The following is a 24,723-nucleotide window of genomic DNA, read 5'->3' as shown; positions in this document are numbered from 1 at the left end:
GCAGTATGTAATCTCAGCTCAAACTGCAACTGCAGTAAGTAATCTTAGCTCAAATGGCCAATGCAGGACATAATCTCATTATCAACTCTACATTTTGTTTTTGTTTCCTTTTAATTTCCCTAAATTTTGTCCCGAGGAAAAAATTTCTCTGACCATTTTTCTCATCTTTCTTCTGAACAAACAAAAGCAATGTATCTGCCCTGCTAAGAGCACTATTTTGTCCAAAATGAATAGTCCATGTACCTCATATCTGTAGGTTCAACATCTACATCGTCTGACACACGGAATGTCATCCATTACAATGTCTATTTGGCCCACTAGGAGCACTGGCTTGTCCAGCAAGTATCATGTACCTCATACCTGTAGGTTCAACATCTACATCGTCTGACACACTGAATGTCATCCATTACAATGTCTATTTGGCCCACTAGGAGCACTGGCTTGTCCAGCAAGTATCATGTACCTCATATCTGTAGGTTCAACATCTACATCGTCTGACACACAGAATGTCATCCATTACAATGTCTATTTGGCCCACTAGGAGCACTGGCTTGTCCAGCAAGTATCATGTACCTCATATCTGTAGGTTCAACATCTACATCTGACACACGGAATGTCATCCATTACAATGTCTATTTGGCCCACTAGGAGCACTGGCTTGTCCAGCAAGTATCAGGTACCTCATATCTGTAGGTTCAACATCTACATCGTCTGACACACGAAATGTCATCCATTACAATGTCTATTTGGCCCACTAGGAGCACTGGCTTGCCCAGCAAGTATCAGGTACCTCATATCTGTAGGTTCAACATCTACATCGTCTGACACACAGAATGTCATCCATTACAATGTCTATTTGGCCCACTAGGAGCACTGGCTTGCCCAGCAAGTATCAGGTACCTCATACCTGTAGGTTCAACATCTACATCGTCTGACACATGGAATGTCATCCATTACAATGTCTATTTGACCCACTAGGAGCACTGGCTTGTCCAGCAAGTATCATGTACCTCATATCTGTAGGTTCAACATCTACATCGTCTGACACACGGAATGTCATCCATTACAATGTCTATTTGGCCCACTAGGAGCACTGGCTTGTCCAGCAAGTATCATGTACCTCATATCTGTAGGTTCAACATCTACATCGTCTGACACACGGAATGTCATCCATTACAATGTCTATTTGGCCCACTAGGAGCACTGGCTTGCCCAGCAAGTATCATGTACCTCATATCTGTAGGTTCAACATCTACATCGTCTGACACATGGAATGTCATCCATTACAATGTCTATTTGGCCCACTAGGAGCACTGGCTTGCCCAGCAAGTATCATGTACCTCATATCTGTAGGTTCAACATCTACATCGTCTGACACACAGAATGTCATCCATTACAATGTCTATTTGGCCCACTAGGAGCACTGGCTTGCCCAGCAAGTATCAGGTACCTCATACCTGTAGGTTCAACATCTACATCGTCTGACACATGGAATGTCATCCATTACAATGTCTATTTGACCCACTAGGAGCACTGGCTTGTCCAGCAAGTATCATGTACCTCATATCTGTAGGTTCAACATCTACATCGTCTGACACACGGAATGTCATCCATTACAATGTCTATTTGGCCCACTAGGAGCACTGGCTTGTCCAGCAAGTATCAGGTACCTCATATCTGTAGGTTCAACATCTACATCGTCTGACACACGGAATGTCATCCATTACAATGTCTATTTGGCCCACTAGGAGCACTGGCTTGCCCAGCAAGTATCATGTCCCTCATATCTGTAGGTTCAACATCTACATCGTCTGACACATGGAATGTCATCCATTACAATGTCTATTTGACCCACTAGGAGCACTGGCTTGTCCAGCAAGTATCATGTACCTCATATCTGTAGGTTCAACATCTACATCGTCTGACACACGGAATGTCATCCATTACAATGTCTATTTGGCCCACTAGGAGCACTGGCTTGTCCAGCAAGTATCAGGTACCTCATATCTGTAGGTTCAACATCTACATCGTCTGACACACGGAATGTCATCCATTACAATGTCTATTTGGCCCACTAGGAGCACTGGCTTGTCCAGCAAGTATCAGGTACCTCATACCTGTAGGTTCAACATCTACATCGTCTGACACACGGAATGTCATCCATTACAATGTCTATTTGACCCACTAGGAGCACTGGCTTGCCCAGCAAGTATCATGTACCTCATACCTGTAGGTTCAACATCTACATCGTCTGACACATGGAATGTCATCCATTACAATGTCTATTTGACCCACTAGGAGCACTGGCTTGCCCAGCAAGTATCATGTACCTCATATCTGTAGGTTCAACATCTACATCGTCTGACACACGGAATGTCATCCATTACAATGTCTATTTGGCCCACTAGGAGCACTGGCTTGCCCAGCAAGTATCAGGTACATCATATCTGTAGGTTCAACATCTACATCGTCTGACACACGGAATGTCATCCATTACAATGTCTATTTGGCCCACTAGGAGCACTGGCTTGTCCAGCAAGTATCAGGTACCTCATATCTGTAGGTTCAACATCTACATCGTCTGACACATGGAATGTCATCCATTACAATGTCTATTTGGCCCACTAGGAGCACTGGCTTGTCCAGCAAGTATCAGGTACCTCATATCTGTAGGTTCAACATCTACATCGTCTGACACATGGAATGTCATCCATTACAATGTCTATTTGGCCCACTAGGAGCACTGGCTTGTCCAGCAAGTATCATGTACCTCATACCTGTAGGTTCAACATCTACATCGTCTGACACATGGAATGTCATCCATTACAATGTCTATTTGACCCACTAGGAGCACTGGCTTGTCCAGCAAGTATCATGTACCTCATATCTGTAGGTTCAACATCTACATCGTCTGACACACGGAATGTCATCCATTACAATGTCTATTTGGCCCACTAGGAGCACTGGCTTGTCCAGCAAGTATCATGTACCTCATATCTGTAGGTTCAACATCTACATCGTCTGACACACGAAATGTCATCCATTACAATGTCTATTTGGCCCACTAGGAGCACTGGCTTGCCCACCAAGTATCATGTACCTCATATCTGTAGGTTCAACATCTACATCGTCTGACACACGGAATGTCATCCATTACAATGTCTATTTGGCCCACTAGGAGCACTGGCTTGCCCAGCAAGTATCAGGTAGCTCATATCTGTAGGTTCAACATCTACATCGTCTGACACACGGAATGTCATCCATTACAATGTCTATTTGGCCCACTAGGAGCACTGGCTTGTCCAGCAAGTATCATGTACCTCATATCTGTAGGTTCAACATCTACATCGTCTGACACACGGAATGTCATCCATTACAATGTCTATTTGGCCCACTAGGAGCACTGGCTTGTCCAGCAAGTATCATGTACCTCATACCTGTAGGTTCAACATCTACATCGTCTGACACATGGAATGTCATCCATTACAATGTCTATTTGGCCCACTAGGAGCACTGGCTTGTCCAGCAAGTATCATGTACCTCATACCTGTAGGTTCAACATCTACATCGTCTGACACACGGAATGTCATCCATTACAATGTCTATTTGGCCCACTAGGAGCACTGGCTTGTCCAGCAAGTATCATGTACCTCATATCTGTAGGTTCAACATCTACATCATCTGACACACGAAATGTCATCCATTACAATGTCTATTTGGCCCACTAGGAGCACTGGCTTGCCCACCAAGTATCATGTACCTCATATCTGTAGGTTCAACATCTACATCGTCTGACACACGGAATGTCATCCATTACAATGTCTATTTGGCCCACTAGGAGCACTGGCTTGCCCACCAAGTATCATGTACCTCATATCTGTAGGTTCAACATCTACATCGTCTGACACACGGAATGTCATCCATTACAATGTCTATTTGACCCACTAGGAGCACTGGCTTGTCCAGCAAGTATCATGTACCTCATATCTGTAGGTTCAACATCTACATCGTCTGACACACGGAATGTCATCCATTACAATGTCTATTTGGCCCACTAGGAGCACTGGCTTGTCCAGCAAGTATCATGTACCTCATATCTGTAGGTTCAACATCTACATCATCTGACACACGAAATGTCATCCATTACAATGTCTATTTGGCCCACTAGGAGCACTGGCTTGTCCAGCAAGTATCATGTACCTCATATCTGTAGGTTCAACATCTACATCGTCTGACACATGGAATGTCATCCATTACAATGTCTATTTGGCCCACTAGGAGCACTGGCTTGCCCAGCAAGTATCAGGTAGCTCATATCTGTAGGTTCAACATCTACATCGTCTGACACACGAAATGTCATCCATTACAATGTCTATTTGGCCCACTAGGAGCACTGGCTTGTCCAGCAAGTATCATGTACCTCATACCTGTAGGTTCAACATCTACATCGTCTGACACACGGAATGTCATCCATTACAATGTCTATTTGGCCCACTAGGAGCACTGGCTTGTCCAGCAAGTATCAGGTACCTCATATGTGTAGGTTCAACATCTACATCGTCTGACACACGGAATGTCATCCATTACAATGTCTATTTGGCCCACTAGGAGCACTGGCTTGTCCAGCAAGTATCAGGTACCTCATATCTGTAGGTTCAACATCTACATCGTCTGACACACGGAATGTCATCCATTACAATGTCTATTTGGCCCGCTAGGAGCAATGGCTTGCCCAGCAAGTATCATGTACCTCGTATCGGTAGGTTCCACGCGTACATTGTCAAACACCTGGAATTTGACACCACTTTGATCCAGGGACTGTAGTGACACCTGAACTGATGTATGGCTCCTCAGGTTCTTGTCTGTAATTACACACACATTCTTCAGACCAAGGTTCTTGAAGTCCTGAAACCAGACCAGTATAAATTTGTAGTCATTAACATGTCATGTAACATACACTGTAACAGAAGTTGTCAATTTTGTGGACTTTTCATAAATGGACCTAGAATAGGCACCAAAAACAAATGTGATAAACCACATGTAGATCAGCATAGCTTCGCTAACTACCAGCATTGTGGGGAAAACTAAACGCACTGTCTGACTGAGTCCCTCACACCATTTACTCCTAACAGCATTGTGGAGGGCAAAACTTAACACACTGTCTGACTGAGTCCCTCACACCATTTAATCCTAACAGCATTGTGGAGGGGAAAACTTAACACACTGTCTGACTGAGTCCCTCACACAATTTACTCCTAACAGCATTGTGGAGGGGAAAACTTAACACACTGTCTGACCGAGTCCCTCACACCATTTACTCCTAACAGCACTGTGGAGGGGAAAACTTAACACACTGTCTGACTGAGTCCCTCACACCATTTACTCCTAACAGCATTGTGGAGGGGAAAACTTAACACACTGTCTGACTGAGTCCCTCACACAATTTACTCCTAACAGCATTGTGGAGGGGAACACTTAAATGCACTGTCTGACTGAGTCCCTCAAACAATTTACTCCTAACAGCATTGTGGAGGGGAACACTTAACACACTCTCTGATCGAGTCCCTCACACAATTTACTCCTAACAGCATTGTGGAGGGGAACACTTAAATGCTCTGTCTGACTGAGTCCCCCACATAATTTACTCCAAACAGCATTGTGGAGGGGAACACTTAACACACTCTCTGATCGAGTCCCTCACACAATTTACTCCTAACAGCACTGTGGAGGGGAACACTTAACACACTGTCTGACTGAGTCCCTCACACAATTTACTCCTTACAGCATTGTGGAGGGCAAAACTTAACACACTGTCTGACTGAGTCACTCACACAATTTACTCCTAACAGCATTGTGGAGGGGAAAACTTAACACACTGTCTGACCGAGTCCCTCACACCATTTACTCATAACAGCATTGTGGAGGGGAAAACTTAACACACTGTCTGACTGAGTCCCTCACAAAATTTACTCCTAACAGCACTGTGGAGGGGAAACTTAACGCACTGTCTGACTGAGTCCCTCACACAATTTACTCCTAACAGCACCGTGGAGGGGAATACTTAACACACTGTCTGACTGAGTCCCTCACACAATTTACTCCTAACAGCATTGTGGAGGGGAAACTTAAAACACTGTCTGACTGAGTCCCTCACACAATTTACTCCTAGTAGCATTGTGGAGGGGAAAACTTAACGCACTGTCTGACTAAGTCCCTCACAAAATTTACTCGTAACAGCATTGTGGAGGGGAAAACTTAACACATTCTCTGACTGAATCCCCCACATAATTTACTCCTAACAGCACTGTGGAGGGGAACACTTAGCGCACTGTCTGATCGAGTCCCTCACACCACTTACTCTTAACAGCACTGTGGAGGGGAACACTTAACGCACTGTCTGACTAAGTCCCTCACACAATTTACTTCTAGCAGCATTGTAGAGGGCAAAACTTAACGCACTGTCTGACTGAGTCCCCCACATAATTTACTCCTAACAGCAATGTAGAGGGCAAAACTTGACACACTGTCTCACTGAGTCCCTCACACCATTTACTCCTAACAGCATTGTGGAGGGGAAAACTTAACACACTGTCTGACTGAGTCCCTCACACCATTTACTCCTAACAGCATTGTGGAGGGGAACACTTAACACACTGTCTGACTGAGTCCCTCACACCATTTACTCCTAACAGCATTGTGGAGGGTAAAACTTAACACACTGTCTGACTGAGTCCCTCACATAATTTACTCCTAACAGCATTGTGGAGAGCAAAACTAAACACACTGTCTGATCGAGTCCCTCACACCATTTACTCCTAACAGCACTGTGGAGGGGAACACTTAACACACTGTCTGACTGAGTCCCTCAAACAATTTACTCCTTACAGCATTGTGGAGGGGAAAACTTAACGCACTGTCTGACTGAGTCCCTCACACAATTTACTCCTAACAGCATTGTGGAGGGGAAAACTTAACACACTGTCTGACTAAGTCCCTCACACCATTTACTCCTAACAGCATTGTGGAGGGGAACACTTAACACACTGTCTGATCGAGTCCCTCACACCATTTACTCCTAACAGCACTGTGGAGGGGAACACTTAACACACTGTCTGACTGAGTCCCTCACAAAATTTACTCCTTACAGCATTGTGGAGGGCAAAACTTAACACACTGTCTGACTGAGTCCCTCACACAATTTACTCCTAACAGCATTGTGGAGGGCAAAACTTAACACACTGTCTGACCGAGTCCCTCACACCATTTACTCATAACAGCATTGTGGAGGGGAAAACTTAACACACTGTCTGACTGAGTCCTTCACAAAATTTACTCCTAACAGCACTGTGGAGGGGAAACTTAACGCACTGTCTGACTGAGTCCCTCAAACAATTTACTCCGAACAGCATTGTGGAGGGGAACACTTAAATGCACTGTCTGACCGAGTTCCTCACATGTTTTACTCCTAACTGTACTGTGGAGGGGAACATTTAATGCTCTGTCTGACTGAGTCCCCCACATAATTTACTCCAAACAGCAATGTGGAGGGGAAAACTTAACGCACTGTCTGAGTCCCTCACACAATTTACTCCTAACAGCATTGTGGAGGGGAAACTTAACACACTGTCTGACTGAGTCCTCACACAATTTACTCCTAACAGCACTGTGGAGGGGAACACTTAACGCACTGTCTGACCGAGTCCCTCACACCACTTACTCTTAACAGCAATGTAGAGGGCAAAACTTAACACACTGTCTCACTGAGTCCCTCACACCATTTACTCCTAACAGCATTGTGGAGGGGAAAACTTAACACACTGTCTGACTAAGTCCCTCACACAATTTTCTCCTAACAGCATTGTAGAGGGCAAAACTTAATGCACTGTCTGACTGAGTCCTCCACATAATTTACTCCTAACAGCAATGTAGAGGGCAAAACTTGACACACTGTCTCACTGAGTCCCTCACACCATTTACTCCTAGCAGCATTGTGGAGGGGAAAACTTAACGCACTGTCTGACTAAGTCCCTCACACAATTTACTCCTAACAGCATTGTGGAGGGGAAAACTTAATGCACTGTCTGACTGAGTCCCCCACATAATTTACTCCTAACAGCATTGTGGAGGGGAACACTTAACACACTGTCTGACTGAGTCCCTCACATAATTTACTCCTAACAGATTGTGGAGGGGAAAACTTAATGCACTATCTGACTGAGTCCCTCACACCATTTACTCCTAACAGCATTGTGGAGGGGAACACTTAACGCACTGTCTGACTAAGTCCCTCACACAATTTTCTCCTAACAGCATTGTAGAGGGCAAAACTTAATGCACTGTCTGACTGAGTCCTCCACATAATTTACTCCTAACAGCACTGTGGAGGGGAACACTTAACGCACTGTCTGACTGAGTCCCTCACACAATTTTCTCCTAACAGCATTGTAGAGGGCAAAACTTAATGCACTGTCTGACTGAGTCCCCCACATAATTTACTCCTAACAGCAATGTAGAGGGCAAAACTTAACACACTGTCTGACTAAGTCCCTCACAAAATTTACTCCTAACAGCATTGTGGAGGGGAAAACTTAACACACTGTCTGACTGAGTCCCTCACATAATTTACTCCTAACAGCATTGTGGAGGGGAACACTTAACGCACTATCTGACTAAGTCCCTCACACCATTTACTCCTAACAGCACTGTGGAGGGGAACACTTAACACACTGTCTGATCGAGTCCCTCACACCATTTACTCCTAACAGCACTGTGGAGGGGAACACTTAACACACTGTCTGACTGAGTCCCTCACAAAATTTACTCCTTACAGCATTGTGGAGGGGAAAACTTAACGCACTATCTGACTGAGTCCCTCACACCATTTACTCCTAACAGCACTGTGGAGGGGAACACTTAATGCACTATCTGACTGAGTCCCTCACACCATTTACTCCTAACAGCACTGTGGAGGGGAACACTTAACGCACTGTCTGACTAAGTCCCTCACACAATTTTCTCCTAACAGCATTGTAGAGGGCAAAACTTAATGCACTGTCTGACTGAGTTCTCCACATAATTTACTCCTAACAGCAATGTAGAGGGCAAAACTTGACACACTGTCTCACTGAGTCCCTCACACCATTTACTCCTAGCAGCATTGTGGAGGGGAAAACTTAACGCACTGTCTGACTAAGTCCCTCACACAATTTACTCCTAACAGCATTGTGGAGGGGAAAACTTAATGCACTGTCTGACTGAGTCCCCCACATAATTTACTCCGAACAGCATTGTGGAGGGGAACACTTAACACACTGTCTCACTGAGTCCCTCACATAATTTACTCCTAACAGATTGTGGAGGGGAAAACTTAATGCACTATCTGACTGAGTCCCTCACACCATTTACTCCTAACAGCACTGTGGAGGGGAACACTTAACGCACTGTCTGACTAAGTCCCTCACACAATTTTCTCCTAACAGCATTGTAGAGGGCAAAACTTAACGCACTGTCTGACTAAGTCCCTCACAATTTTCTCCTAACAGCATTGTAGAGGGGAAAACTTAATGCACTGTCTGACTGAGTCCCCCACATAATTTACTCCTAACAGCAATGTAGAGGGCAAAACTTAACACACTGTCTCACTGAGTCCCTCACACCATTTACTCCTAACAGCATTGTGGAGAGGAAAACTTAACACACTGTCTGACTGAGTCCCTCACACAATTTACTCCTAACAGCATTGTGGAGGGGAAAACTTAACACACTGTCTGACTGAGTCCCTCACACCATTTACTCCTAACAGCATAGTGGAGGGGAAAACTTAACACACTGTCTGACTGAGTCCCTCACATAATTTACTCCTAACAGCATTGCGCAGGGGAAAACTTAACGCACTATCTGACTGAGTCCCTCACACCATTTACTCCTAACAGCATTGTGGAGGGGAACACTTAATGCACTATCTGACTGAGTCCCTCACACCATTTACTCCTAACAGCATTGTGGAGGGGAACACTTAAATGCACTGTCTGACCGAGTTCCTCACATGATTTACTCCTAACTGTACTGTGGAGGGGAACATTTAATGCTCTGTCTGAGTCCCTCACACAATTTACTCCTAGTAGCATTGTGGAGGGGAAAACTTAACGCACTGTCTGACTAAGTCCCTCACACAATTTACTCCTAGTAGCATTGTGGAAGGGAAAACTTAACGCACTGTCTGACTAAGTCCCTCACACAATTTACTCGTAACAGCATTGTGGAGGGGAAAACTTAACACATTGTCTGACTGAGTCCCCCACATAATTTACTCCTAACAGCACTGTGGAGGGGAACACTTAACGCACTGTCTGACTAAGTCCCTCACACCACTTACTCTTAACAGCACTGTGGAGGGGAACACTTAACGCACTGTCTGACTGAGTCCCTCACACAATTTACTTCTAGCAGCATTGTAGAGGGCAAAACTTAACACACTGTCTCACTGAGTCCCTCACACCATTTACTCCTAACAGCATTGTGGAGGGGAAAACTTAACACACTGTCTGACTGAGTCCCTCACACCATTTACTCCTAACAGCATTGTGGAGGGGAAAACTTAACACACTGTCTGACTGAGTCCCTCACACCATTTACTCCTAACAGCATTGTGGAGGGGAAAACTTAACACACTGTCTGACTGAGTCCCTCACATAATTTACTCCTAACAGCATTGTGGAGGGCAAAACTAAACACACTGTCTGATCGAGTCCCTCACACCATTTACTCCAAACAGCACTGTGGAGGGGAACACTTAACACACTGTCTGACTGAGTCCCTCAAACAATTTACTCCTTACAGCATTGTGGAGGGGAAAACTTAACGCACTATCTGACTGAGTCCCTCACACCATTTACTCCTAAAAGCACTGTGGAGGGGAACACTTAACACACTGTCTGATCGAGTCCCTCACACCATTTACTCCTAACAGCACTGTGGAGGGGAACACTTAACACACTGTCTGACTGAGTCCCTCACACAATTTACTCCTTAGAGCATTGTGGAGGGGAAAACTTAACGCACTGTCTGAGTCCCTCACACCATTTACTCCTAACAGCATTGTGGAGGGGAAACTTAACACACCGTCTGACTGAGTCCCTCACACAATTTACTCCTAGCAGCATTGTGGAGGGGAAAACTTAACGCACTGTCTGACTAAGTCCCTCACACAATTTACTCCTAACAGCATTGTGGAGGGGAAAACTTAACACATTGTCTGACTGAGTCCCTCACACCATTTACTCCTAACAGCACTGTGGAGGGGAACACTTAACGCACTGTCTGACCGAGTTCCTCACACCATTTACTCCTAACAGCACTGTGGAGGGGAACACTTAGCGCACTGTCTGACTGAGTCCCTCACACAATTTACTTCTAGCAGCATTGTAGAGGGCAAAACTTAATGCACTGTCTGACTGAGTCCCCCACATAATTTACTCCTAACAGCAATGTAGAGGGCAAAACTTAACACACTGTCTCACTGAGTCCCTCACACCATTTACTCCTAGCAGCATTGTGGAGGGGAAAACTTAACGCACTGTCTGACTAAGTCCCTCACACAATTTTCTCCTAACAGCATTGTAGAGGGCAAAACTTAATGCACTGTCTGACTGAGTCCCTCACACAATTTACTCCTAACAGCATTGTGGAGGGGAAAACTTAATGCACTGTCTGACTGAGTACCTCACACAATTTACTCCTAACAGCATTGTGGAGGGGAAAACTTAATGCACTGTCTCACTGAGTGCCTCACATGATTTACTCCTAACGGCACTGTGGAGGAGAACACTTAAATGCACTATCTGACTGAGTATCATATGGCTGGGATGGAATTATACTGTTAAAAAGCTAAAAACCAAGACGCACTTCTGCCACTCACCATGCCAACCTCCTGTGTGACTCCCTCACCATACCTGATGTTAGAACATGCCATCTGAAACAAAACACAGTTGAATTCATAAGGGACACCACACACCTACACTAGTTTATTTGCTTTTATAAAAAAATGACCCATTTGTTAAATTTTTTTTCTCTGATCCACTCATTCATTCTTTCTACATAGGTATACATCTTTTCGACTCAGTCGTCACAGTTTAGACAGTTCATTTATACCTCAGACAAAATGTTCCAAATACAACCCAACTGTCACTCACCTCAAAGGCATACTCCGTCTGTTGCACATTCTGTCTGGTCTGGCTTGTCGTCCCAAACCCAGCATCTGTAAAATAATTACGTCTCAATATGTATGACACAAAAATGGTAATACCTTTCCTTCATTTATCTATTTGATTGGCGTTTTACAATGTACTCAAGAATATTTAATACAATGGTGGCCAGTATTATGATGGATGGAAAAAATACAGAGCTCAGTGGAACACCCATGACTGTCTGCAGGTTGTAAACAACCACCCGTGTGGTCAGTCATTACTCATGGTGCAAACAGCTGAGCCACTCAGTTATCCACATGTGTGGTCAGTCATTACTCACAGTGGAAACAGCTGAGCCGCTCGGTTATCCACATGTGTGGTCAGTCATTACTCACAGTGTAAACAGCTGAGCCACCCGGTCATCCACATGTGTGGTCAGTCATTACTCACAGTGGAAACAGCTTAGTCATCCACATGTGTGGTCAGTCATTACTCACAGTGCAAACAGCTGAGCCACTCAGTTATCCACATGTGTGGTCAGTCATTACTCACAGTGGAAACAGCTGAGCCGCTCGGTTATCCACATGTGCGGTCAGTCATTACTCACAGTGGAAACAGCTTAGTCATCCACATGTGTGGTCAGTCATTACTCACAGTGGAAACAGCTGAGCCACTCGGTTATCCACATGTGTGGTCAGTCATTACTCACAGTGGAAACAGCTGAGCCACTCGGTTATCCACATGTGTGGTCAGTCATTACTCATGGTGTAAACAGCTTAGCCACTCGGTTATCCACATGTGTGGTCAGTCATTACTCACAGTGGAAACAGCTGAGCCACTCGGTTATCCACATGTGTGGTCAGTCATTACTCACAGTGGAAACAGCTGAGCCACTCGGTTATCCACATGTGTGGTCAGTCATTACTCACAGTGGAAACAGCTGAGCCACTCGGTTATCCACATGTGTGGTCAGTCATTACTCATGGTGTAAACAGCTTAGCCACTCGGTTATCCACATGTGTGGTCAGTCATTACTCACAGTGGAAACAGCTTAGTCATCCACATGTGTGGTCAGTCATTACTCACAGTGGAAACAGCTTAGTCATCCACATGTGTGGTCAGTCATTACTCACAGTGGAAACAGCTTAGTCATCCACATGTGTGGTCAGTCATTACTCACAGTGGAAACAGCTGAGCCACTCGGTTATCCACATGTGTGGTCAGTCATTACTCACAGTGGAAACAGCTGAGCCGCTCGGTTATCCACATGTGCGGTCAGTCATTACTCACAGTGGAAACAGCTGAGCCACTCGGTTATCCACATGTGTGGTCAGTCATTACTCATGGTGTAAACAGCTTAGCCACTCGGTTATCCACATGTGTGGTCAGTCATTACTCACAGTGGAAACAGCTGAGCCACTCGGTTATCCACATGTGTGGTCAGTCATTACTCACAGTGGAAACAGCTGAGCCGCTCGGTTATCCACATGTGTGGTCAGTCATTACTCATGGTGTAAACAGCTTAGTCATCCACATGTGTGGTCAGTCATTACTCACAGTGGAAACAGCTTAGTCATCCACATGTGTGGTCAGTCATTACTCACAGTGGAAACAGCTTAGTCATCCACATGTGTGGTCAGTCATTACTCACAGTGGAAACAGCTGAGCCACTCGGTTATCCACATGTGTGGTCAGTCATTACTCACAGTGGAAACAGCTGAGCCGCTCGGTTATCCACATGTGCGGTCAGTCATTACTCACAGTGGAAACAGCTGAGCCACTCGGTTATCCACATGTGTGGTCAGTCATTACTCATGGTGTAAACAGCTTAGCCACTCGGTTATCCACATGTGTGGTCAGTCATTACTCACAGTGGAAACAGCTGAGCCACTCGGTTATCCACATGTGTGGTCAGTCATTACTCACAGTGGAAACAGCTGAGCCGCTCGGTTATCCACATGTGCGGTCAGTCATTACTCACAGTGGAAACAGCTTAGTCATCCACATGTGTGGTCAGTCATTACTCACAGTGGAAACAGCTTAGTCATCCACATGTGTGGTCAGTCATTACTCATGGTGGAAACAGCTGAGCCACCCGGTTATCCACATGTGTGGTCAGTCATTACTCACAGTGGAAACAGCTGAGCCACTCGGTTATCCACATGTGTGGTCAGTCATTACTCATGGTGTAAACAGCTGAGCCACCCGGTTATCCACATGTGTGGTCAGTCATTACTCACAGTGGAAACAGCTTAGTCATCCACATGTGTGGTCAGTCATTACTCACAGTGGAAACAGCTGAGCCACTCGGTTATCCACATGTGTGGTCAGTCATTACTCATGGTGTAAACAGCTTAGCCACTCGGTTATCCACATGTGTGGTCAGTCATTACTCACAGTGGAAACAGCTGAGCCACTCGGTTATCCACATGTGTGGTCAGTCATTACTCATGGTGTAAACAGCTGAGCCACCCGGTTATCCACATGTGCGGTCAGTCAATACTCATGGTGTAAACAGCTTAGCCACTCGGTCATCCACATGTGTGGTCAGTCATTACTCACAGTGGAAACAGCTGAGCCACTCGGTTATCCACATGTGTGGTCAGTCATTACTCACAGTGGAAACAGCTTAGTCATCCACATGTGTGGTCAGTCATTACTCACAGTGGAAACAGCTTAGTCATCCACATGTGTGGTCAGTCATTACTCACAGTGGAAACAGCTTAGTCATCCACATGTGTGGTCAGTCATTACTCATGGTGGAAACAGCTTAGTCATCCACATGTGTGGTCAGTCATTACTCACAGTGGAAACAGCTTAGTCATCCACATGTGTGGTCAGTCATTACTCACAGTGGAAACAGCTTAGTCATCCACATGTGTGGTCAGTCATTACTCATGGTGTAAACAGCTTGGCTACCCGGTTATCCACATGTGTGGTCAGTCATTACTCACAGTGGAAACAGCTGAGCCACCCGGTTATCCACATGTGTGGTCAGTCATTACTCACAGTGGAAACAGCTGAGCCACCCGGTTATCCACATGTGTGGTCAGTCATTACTCATGGTGTAAACAGCTGAGCCACTCGGTTATCCACATGTGTGGTCAGTCATTACTCACAGTGGAAACAGCTTAGTCATCCACATGTGTGGTCAGTCATTACTCACAGTGGAAACAGCTGAGCCACTCGGTCATCCACATGTGTGGTCAGTCATTACTCACAGTGGAAACAGCTGAGCCGCTCGGTTATCCACATGTGTGGTCAGTCATTACTCACAGTGGAAACAGCTGAGCCACTCGGTTATCCACATGTGTGGTCAGTCATTACTCATGGTGTAAACAGCTTAGCCACTCGGTTATCCACATGTGTGGTCAGTCATTACTCACAGTGGAAACAGCTGAGCCACTCGGTTATCCACATGTGCGGTCAGTCATTACTCACAGTGCAAACAGCTTAGCCAATCAGTTATCCACAAGTGTGGTCAGTCACTCAGTAACTCATGGGACATCAGTGCCCTCTGATTTGTAACTCATGGAACATCAGTGCCCTCTGACTTGTAACTCAGGAAACATCAGTACCCCCTGACTTATAACTCATGGAACATCAGTGCCCTCTGACTTGTAACTCAGGGAACATCAGTGCCCTCTGACTTGTAACTCATGGAACATCAGTGCCCTCTGACTTGTAATTTCAGTGTTCTCTGACTTGTAACTCAGGGAACATCAGTACCCTCTGACTTGTAATTCATGGAATATCAGTGCCCTCTGACTTGTAACTCAGGGAACATCAGTGCCCTCTGACTTGTAATTTCAGTGTTCTCTGACTTGTAACTCAGGGAACATCAGTGCCCCCTGACTTGTAACTCATGGAACATCAGTGCCCTCTGACTTGTAACTCAGGGAACATCAGTGCCCCCTGACTTGTAACTCAGGGAACATCAGTGCCCTCTGACTTGTAACTCAGGGAACATCAGTACCCCCTGACTTGTAATTCATGGAACATCAGTGCCCTCTGACTTGTAACTCAGGGAACATCAGTGCCCTCTGACTTGTAATTTCAGTGTTCTCTGACTTGTAACTCAGGGAACATCAGTGCCCCCTGACTTGTAACTCAGGGAACATCAGTACCCCCTGACTTGTAACTCATGGAACATCAGTGCCCTCTGACTTGTAACTCAGGGAACATCAGTACCCCCTGACTTATAACTCATGGAACATCATTGCCCTCTGACTTGTAACTCATGGAACATCACTGCCCTCTGACTACTGGAATAACTACACTCGCTGCCATTAATCATGATCACATGTACTATTCTTGAAATCACTTAACCACAGTGTTGTTATTCCAGTAAGTACAGAGGATTCTATGGATCCTGGATTGCAAGGTTTGCTTCTCTTTGTACAGGGCTGGTAACCCCACTGTCATCACTGTTGAAGGTGCTAGTTTGTGCCATCACAAGTCCATCTCCTACAAGTAAGTGAGTGAGTGCTTGGGGTTTAACGTCGTACTCAACAATTTTTCAGTCATATGACGACGAAGGAATCATTAGGGTGCATGTACGTGTAATGTGCCTCCTTGTTGCAGGACCGATTTCCACCGCTCTTTGATTTAGTGCTGCTTCACTGAGACGACTTACCGAAGGCAATTAAGCCGCCCGAGCCATTATACTGATACGGGTCAACCTTCCCCTTCATGCTGAACGCCAAGCGAGGAAGTTACAACTTCCTCTTTTAAAGTCTTAGGTGTGACTCGATCAAGGATTGATCCTGGATCTACCGGTCCCGAAGGGGACGCTCTACCAACTGTGCTATCCGGGCCGGTATCTCCTACAAGTATGCACCTAGCCTATTAGCTAGTCTCCACACCACTTTACACTTTTCTTCCATCTCTAACACATTATGCGACGTATCTCCTCAGCCATGTATTTTCTTTTTTTATATTGCACAGCAAACGTTTGAGAAATGGCTGATGCATGATGGGTTCCAAACGCGGCTGTGTAGAAATAGACAACGGATCGAGACTTTGGATCAAATGTCGTCTTTAATAGTAATTGTTTTATAGTTGCTTGGAAATATAAAAATAGTCAATAGGTTCTTAACAGTATAACAACAATGATCAGCGAAATCGTGGTTTTTAAACACAGAGTTTCAGTTTCAAGGTGTAGCCAGTTCTTGTAGCAGACATCAACAATTAGATTTCCCATGATTCAGTTCACAATTTCCACCCAAGAGGTTAGCATATTTCTCCGCCAGGTGGAGCGAGCTTCTACAGATGACGTAACATGTGTACTGTGCCGTGGTGACCAGCTATAGGGAAGGTGCATTCTTGTAGGTAATGGACTTCTGGCGCCATGAATGTGACTTATAGCTACGAACCAGTCATATTACGCACAATGTGACAACACACAAGAGTTATTACCCACCTTGTTGGTTAGATACAAGTAGCCTACTTAAACAAGTCACATGGGGATAACACGGCCTGCAAATAACAATAAAAACATCAGAATCAAAAACTGTGAGAAAAATACAGTATCTGTAATGCATGTATATGTCAATCTGCTGAAGAAATTGTTTAACAGTATGCTCAACTAGAAAATAGCAGTGAAGTTTACTAGTGGGCTATGTGTGTGAGTATGTGTGTGTGTGTAAGTACATACATTCGCAATACTTAGACCTGACTTTGGGCTATGTGTGTGAGTATGTGTGTGTGTAAGTACATATATCAGCTATACTTAGACCTGACTTTGGGCTATGTCTGTGAGTACCGGTATGTGTGTGTGTAAGTACATATATCAGCTATACTTAGACCTGACTTTGGGCTATGTGTGTGAGTATGTGTGTGTAAGTACAAATATTCGCTATACTTGGACCTGACTTTGGGCTATGTGTGAGTATGTATGTGTGTAAGTACAAATATTAGCTACACTTAGACCTGACTTTGGGCTATGTGTGTGAGTATGTATGTGTGTAAGTACATATATTAGCTATACTTAGACCTCACTTTGGGCTATGTGTGTGAGTATGTGTGTGTGCAAGTACATATATTAGCCATACTTAGACCTGACTTTGGGCTATGTGTGTGAGTATGTATGTGTGTAAGTACATATATTAGCTATACTTAGACCTGACTTTGGGCTATGTGTGTGAGTATGTGTGTGTAAGTACATATATTAGCTATACTTAGACCTGACTTTGGGCTATGTGTGTGAGTATGTGTGTGTGCAAGTACATATATTAGCCATACTTAGACCTGACTTTGGGCTATGTGTGTGAGTATGTATGTGTGTAAGTACATATATTAGCTATACTTAGACCTGACTTTGGGCTATGTGTGTGAGTATGTGTGTGTAAGTACATACATCAGCTATACTTAGAACTGACTTTGGGTTATGTGTGTGAGTACGTATGTGTGTAAGTACATATATTAGCTATACTTAGACCTGACTTTGGGCTATGTGTGTGAGTATGTGTGTGTAAGTACATATATCAGCTATACTTAGACCTGACTTTGGGCTATGTGTGTGAGTATGTATGTGTGTAAGTACATATATTAGCTATACTTAGACCTGACTTTGGGCTATGTGTGTGAGTATGTGTGTGTAAGTACATACATCAGCTATACTTAGACCTGACTTTGGGCTATGTGTGTGAGTATGTATGTGTGTAAGTACATATATCAGCTATACTTAGACCTGACTTTGGGCTATGTGTGTGAGTATGTGTGTGTAAGTACATATATCAGCTATACTTAGACCTGACTTTGGGCTATGTGTGTGAGTATGTATGTGTGTAAGTACATATATCAGCTATACTTAGACCTGACTTTGGGCTATGTGTGTGAGTATGTGTGTGTAAGTACATACATCAGCTATACTTAGACCTGACTTTGGGCTATGTGTGTGAGTATGTATGTGTGTAAGTACATATATCAGCTATACTTAGACCTGACTTTGGGCTATGTGTGTGAGTATGTGTGTGTAAGTACATATATCAGCTATACTTAGACCTGACTTTGGGCTATGTGTGTGAGTATGTGTGTGTAAGTACATACATCAGCTATACTTAGAACTGACTTTGGGGCTATGTGTGTGAGTATGTATGTGTGTAAGTACATATATTAGCTATACTTAGACCTGACTTTGGGCTATGTGTGTGAGTATGTGTGTGTAAGTACATACAATCAGCTATACTTAGACCTGACTTTGGGCTATGTGTGTGAGTATGTATGTGTGTAAGTACATATATTAGCTATACTTAGACCTGACTTTGGGCTATGTGTGTGGGTATGTGTGTGTAAGTACATACATCAGCTATACTTAGACCTGACTTTGGGCTATGTGTGTGAGTATGTATGTGTGTAAGTACATATATTAGCTATACTTAGACCTGACTTTGGGCTATGTGTGTGAGTATGTGTGTGTAAGTACATACATCAGCTATACTTAGACCTGACTTTGGGCTATGTGTGTGAGTATGTATGTGTGTAAGTACATATATTAGCTATACTTAGACCTGACTTTGGGCTATGTGTGTGAGTATGTATGTGTGTAAGTACATATATTAGCTATACTTAGACCTGACTTTGGGCTATGTGTGTGAGTATGTGTGTGTAAGTACATACATCAGCTATACTTAGACCTGACTTTGGGCTATGTGTGTGAGTATGTATGTGTGTAAGTACATATATCAACTATACTTAGATCTGACTTTGGGCTATGTGTGTGTGTATGTATGTGTGTAAGTACATATATCAACTATACTTAGATCTGACTTTGGGCTATGTGTGTGTGTATGTATGTGTGTAAGTACATATATCAACTATACTTGGACCTGGCTTTGGGTTATATGTGTGAGTATGTGTGTGTGTAAGTACATATATCAACTATACTTAGACCTGGGGCCTCCGTGGCTCAGTTGGTTAGCGCGCTAGCGCAGCGTAATGACCCAGGAGTCTCTCACCAATGCTGTCGCTGTGGGTTCAAGTTTAGCTAATGCTGGCTTCCTCTCCGGCCGCACGTGGGAAGGTCTGCCAGCAGCCTGCGGATGGCCATGGGTTTCCCCCGGGCTGTGCCCGGATTCCACCCTCTTGAGTACGGCGTAAAACACCAATCAAATAAATAAATAAATAAATAAAAATAAATTATACTTAGACCTGACTTTGGGCTATGTGTGTGAGTATGTATGTGTGTAAGTACAAATATCAGCTATACTTAGGCCTGATTTTGGGCTATGTGTGTGAGTATGTGTGTGTGTAAGTACATATATCAGCTACACTTAGACCTGACTTTGGGTTATGTGTGTGAGTATGTGTGTGTGTAAGTACATATATTAGCTATACATAGACCTGACTTTGGGCTATGTGTGTGTGTGTATGTATGTGTGTAAGTACATATATCAGCTATACTTAGACCTGACTTTGGGCTATGTCTGTGAGTATGTATGTGTGTAAGTACATATATCAGCTATACTTAGACCTCACTTTGGGCTCTGTCTGTGAGTATGTATGTGTGTAAGTACATATATTTCCTATACGTAGACCTGACTTTGGGCTATGTGTGTGAGTATGTGTGTGTGAAAGTGCATAGATCAGCTATACTTAGACCTGACTTTGGGCTCTGTCTGTGTGTAAGTACATATATTAGCCCAGGAGTGTCAGGTTGTTTTCAAGTTTTCTTTTCATTCACTTAAGAGTATGTTTCAAGCTGAAATCTGTTTCAGCTTGCATAGTTTTACATGACCTGATTAATCATTTATCACATACACAACTGTTATACATAAGAGTGCTGTTTAAACAAGTATATACTGGTAGCATCAAAATTCTACGTTACTCATGCATGTGCTCTCTACGGAGCCATAAAAGTGAAGTGGTTAGAAAAAATTTTCAATAGAAAAAAAAACACACACACAGACACACAACTTTCAAAGTGTCTGTTATGTTTTTTTTTCCCTCGTGCGCAAGTCTTAATAAAGATCTCCTGCACACTTTCTATTGGTCAATTAGCTATCTCGTGCTCCCGAGATCTTCATTACGTCTTGAGTAGGAGATCTGTACTATTTCATGCGCTCGATCCTGCCGTTGATGTTCCGTATCAAGACAGCCAAGTTGCGTGTTTTATCACATTATGTACAGTTTAACACTTTGTACAACACTGTATAAATAATTTCCTTCCTGTTTCCTTGTTACCTGCTACACACCATGTGCATGTTGCGATGTGTAGCTCGTGCGACTGTGCGATGCGAGTTTTTGTTCATCAGGTGATCGTGGGTGTCTTTCACCTGCATGGAATGCTATGTGGATGCATGCAAACGACTGCTCTTAGTACTCGTTACCATTTTTGTGTCGCCGTTGACACCAGGCCCATAAAACGACGTCTGACCGCCAATGACATTTCACATAAAACCCTTTTATCTAACTTCGCAAGAAGTTAACTAGACTCCGCATGAAGTCTGATTATCAACCAGGCCATGTTTAACAGCACCCGTCAATGGTAGGACGAATGTCACTGCCTAGAACAGTCACATAGCTACTGTTTATTCTTAGCCGCCTTTGGCCGTCGACATGCTGAGATCATTTAATCAGTCTACTACAAACGTCGTTAGTATTCATGCATCTGGTCAGTGCCAGATATCTTATAACCTCGAGGAAAAAACTTATTCTCCACACTTTGGGTGTGGTATAACCCATCTAGATAGACTCAGTGTTCTATTCTAAAATAATATTCTTGAGTACGGCGTAAAATACCAATCAAATAAATAAACCAAATCTATTCTAAAATTCTGACATTCATCGTAACACTGAGCCCATCGCGGACTCTCAAACAAATCGTCGCACTCTGCGCCCTCCAACTGGATGGAGCCGATCTCAATGAGGTTCGCGCTCATGGCACCTAAACTTACCTGCACTAAAAATACAAGTTCTTTTGGGGGATTTTTAGATTGAATTAAGAAGGCTGAAGTTGTTCCTGCAGACGGCAATCCAAATATAATAGTTTTCCAGAGGATTTCAATACCAATACTCAGTTGCATTTCAAACCCAGAAGTATGTTACGTGGCACTTCAAAATGGCTGTCGATAGCGAGGTACTTGGTTTCGCTGGACTTCAAGCAGTCAATGTGACCACCACGCAGCAAATTAATTAGTTTCATTGATGAGGGTAGTAAATTAAGAGGATAGTATTAGAGATTCCACCATAAAATTACATATAGGAGGTGAGTTACATTGCCATTAATGAGAAGGAGATGGGAGTTTGAAAATCCGCGCCATGTTTTTTGTGGGACGTTGATGCACTCAGTGTTACGATGAATGTCAGAATTTTAAACTAGCACACTGAGTCTATCTAGCTAGATCCCTCTAGACATACTAGCTGTGCTGAAGATAAAGGGGCTGGGCAACAAGCCCAATATAGTCGGACAAAGGGAGGTGGGACAGTGTAGAGGGCCTTTTAAATGTAGCTGTCAGCTGATCCCTGATGTGAGCAATTTCCCATGGACCGCTGAACTTTTTTACCATCACTTACTTGTCCATGTATCAGTGGTAAATAAAACAGTATGATACAAGATCAGTCCATTTAGATGGACTCAGTGTGTGTTATTTTACCATTCTGACATTCAACAGAACCCTAGTACTGTGTGTTTTTATCTTTTTTAATGACACACTGAGTTCATCAAGAGAGACTAAATAACAAATTTGTCGCACGGGCATTCCTACAAATCCTAAGCTTTTTCTTATGACAAAGTCTGTCAGGGACAAAATTCAGCCATGCTGCAGTGATACTGACATGAACAGCTATAGAAAGTAACCAGGTTCTAACGGTCAATGGGCCAAGGTCGCCAGGATATGGGTGATACTGACATGGACAGCTATAGAAAGTACCCAGGTTCTAACAGTCCATGGGCCAAGGTCGCCAGGATATGGGTGATACTGACATGGACAGCTATAGGAAGTAACCAGGTTCTAACAGTCCATGGGCCAAGGTCGCCAGGATATGGGTGATACTGACATGGACAGCTATAGGAAGTAACCAGGTTCTAATAGTCCATGGGCCAAGGTCGCCAGGATATGGCTGAAATATTAGGCCTACTCATGTGGCGTTAAGCCACAATCATTCACTCATTCCATGGACCAAGGCCTAAAATGTCACATATTGGTACCACTCAAGGTGGCCAATTCCCCTTGCTATTTTTAAGTTGAAGCGTGTGTTGAGTTCATGTTTTGATAGGATAGCCCTTGTAGATGGGTAGCTTTGTATGGGTTATATCCCCTTGATAAATATATTTATTGTTCGGTGTGCTAACTCATATACTGCCAACAGTCATACAATATCACCGCTATTTGAGCCCCCAGTCAACTCAGGAACAGAGAGTCTTTACCTTTAGGAATACTTCTAATAATTCAATAACTAATTCAAGCTAATGTTTTCAAACATAATGGCAGATTTATTGATGGAAAATGACATTTTAGCTCTCTCTCGGTTTGGATTTGTAGTGCAGGTTTTCTTTGCAGCCAGAAAAGCGATAGAAAACAAAGCTTATGTTTTGTAATATTTTTCTAACATTTTAGGTCATTCTATCGTGGTTGTGTTAACTGTTGACATAAGGTCTAAATATCCAACTTTTAAATGCCAAATGGCACACAGTTGGGGTCTTCCAATGACCCCAAAAACTAAAGAAAACTGCAAGATTTTTGATTTTTTCAGAGTAACAGTCACATGTCACTGTTCACAATATGGTCAGAGAAGGCCACTCAAGTATCCATTGTTTTAAAAGCAATTTACTCCGTTGTAATAAAAAATGGTCTCACATACACTTCACGATAATGTATTTTTTTTCCTCTTTTTTTTGTCTAACTTCAAAATAGACGTTTACATATAGTACTACGAAACAATCTAGTCCTAAATATCAGTGTTTGGCAGAACTTTCAGTTACCAGTTTTTTTGATGGAAAGTCAAAAATCTGATCAAGGGTTTGCTCTGATATTATAGTTTTTAGATTTTTATAGATCACTTACCTGAGCTAACCTATCTTAGCTAACCGTAATAATGGGTGTAAATAAAAGAAGTACACCGCTGGGCAGATGCACTTGATAAACTGTTATCAACCCAATATATCCACGATATATTGACGTTTCTCTGTTTTTTTTTTGTAATTTGTGCAACGCTTTGTATGGTTTTTATTTTTCATTTTGTCAGAATGTGTGATAAAGCTACCATTGCAGAAAGGCTTTCAAGTCTTAATTTACTCCTATTGACCCTATAAACATGTTCGTACCAATATCGTGTCTGGCCCATGGACTATAATATGACTGTCGCAATTTTGTCAGGCCAAACTCTATTCCGTTGAGAAACAACAAAAGCCCTTCTCTGTATTGTTCAGTTTCTGATTTATTACAGACATACAAACAGGTGATTTAGGTAACAACACCTACATGTCAGTAGTTCCCACGGCAAAACAGAATAACCATTAGGCCTAGTTTGCCTGTCCTGTGAGAAACTTAAAACCACCAGTGAAACAGACTGGCTCCACATACTGTACATTAACACA

General features: G+C 43.5%; 1 protein-coding gene across 1 annotated transcript in view; it reads right to left on the bottom strand.

The window, feature by feature from the left end:
- The window catches only part of LOC135463510 (hydroxyacid-oxoacid transhydrogenase, mitochondrial-like), a 33,396-nt gene extending 11,330 nt beyond the window's left edge, over nt 1–22,066 (bottom strand). The window contains 4 exon segments of the mRNA XM_064740769.1: nt 4,751–4,905; nt 11,918–11,971; nt 12,192–12,256; nt 21,967–22,066. Of these exon segments, the coding sequence (XP_064596839.1) occupies nt 4,751–4,905; nt 11,918–11,971; nt 12,192–12,256; nt 21,967–22,066 (374 nt within the window).
- Nucleotides 22,067–24,723: the final 2,657 nt, after the last annotated feature.

Source organism: Liolophura sinensis, chromosome 3, assembly GCF_032854445.1.
Source record: "Liolophura sinensis isolate JHLJ2023 chromosome 3, CUHK_Ljap_v2, whole genome shotgun sequence".
Taxonomy (NCBI): Eukaryota; Metazoa; Mollusca; class Polyplacophora; order Chitonida; family Chitonidae; genus Liolophura; species Liolophura sinensis.
The sequence above is the reverse complement of the archived record's forward strand: the minus strand, read 5'-3'. Positions and strand labels throughout refer to the sequence as shown.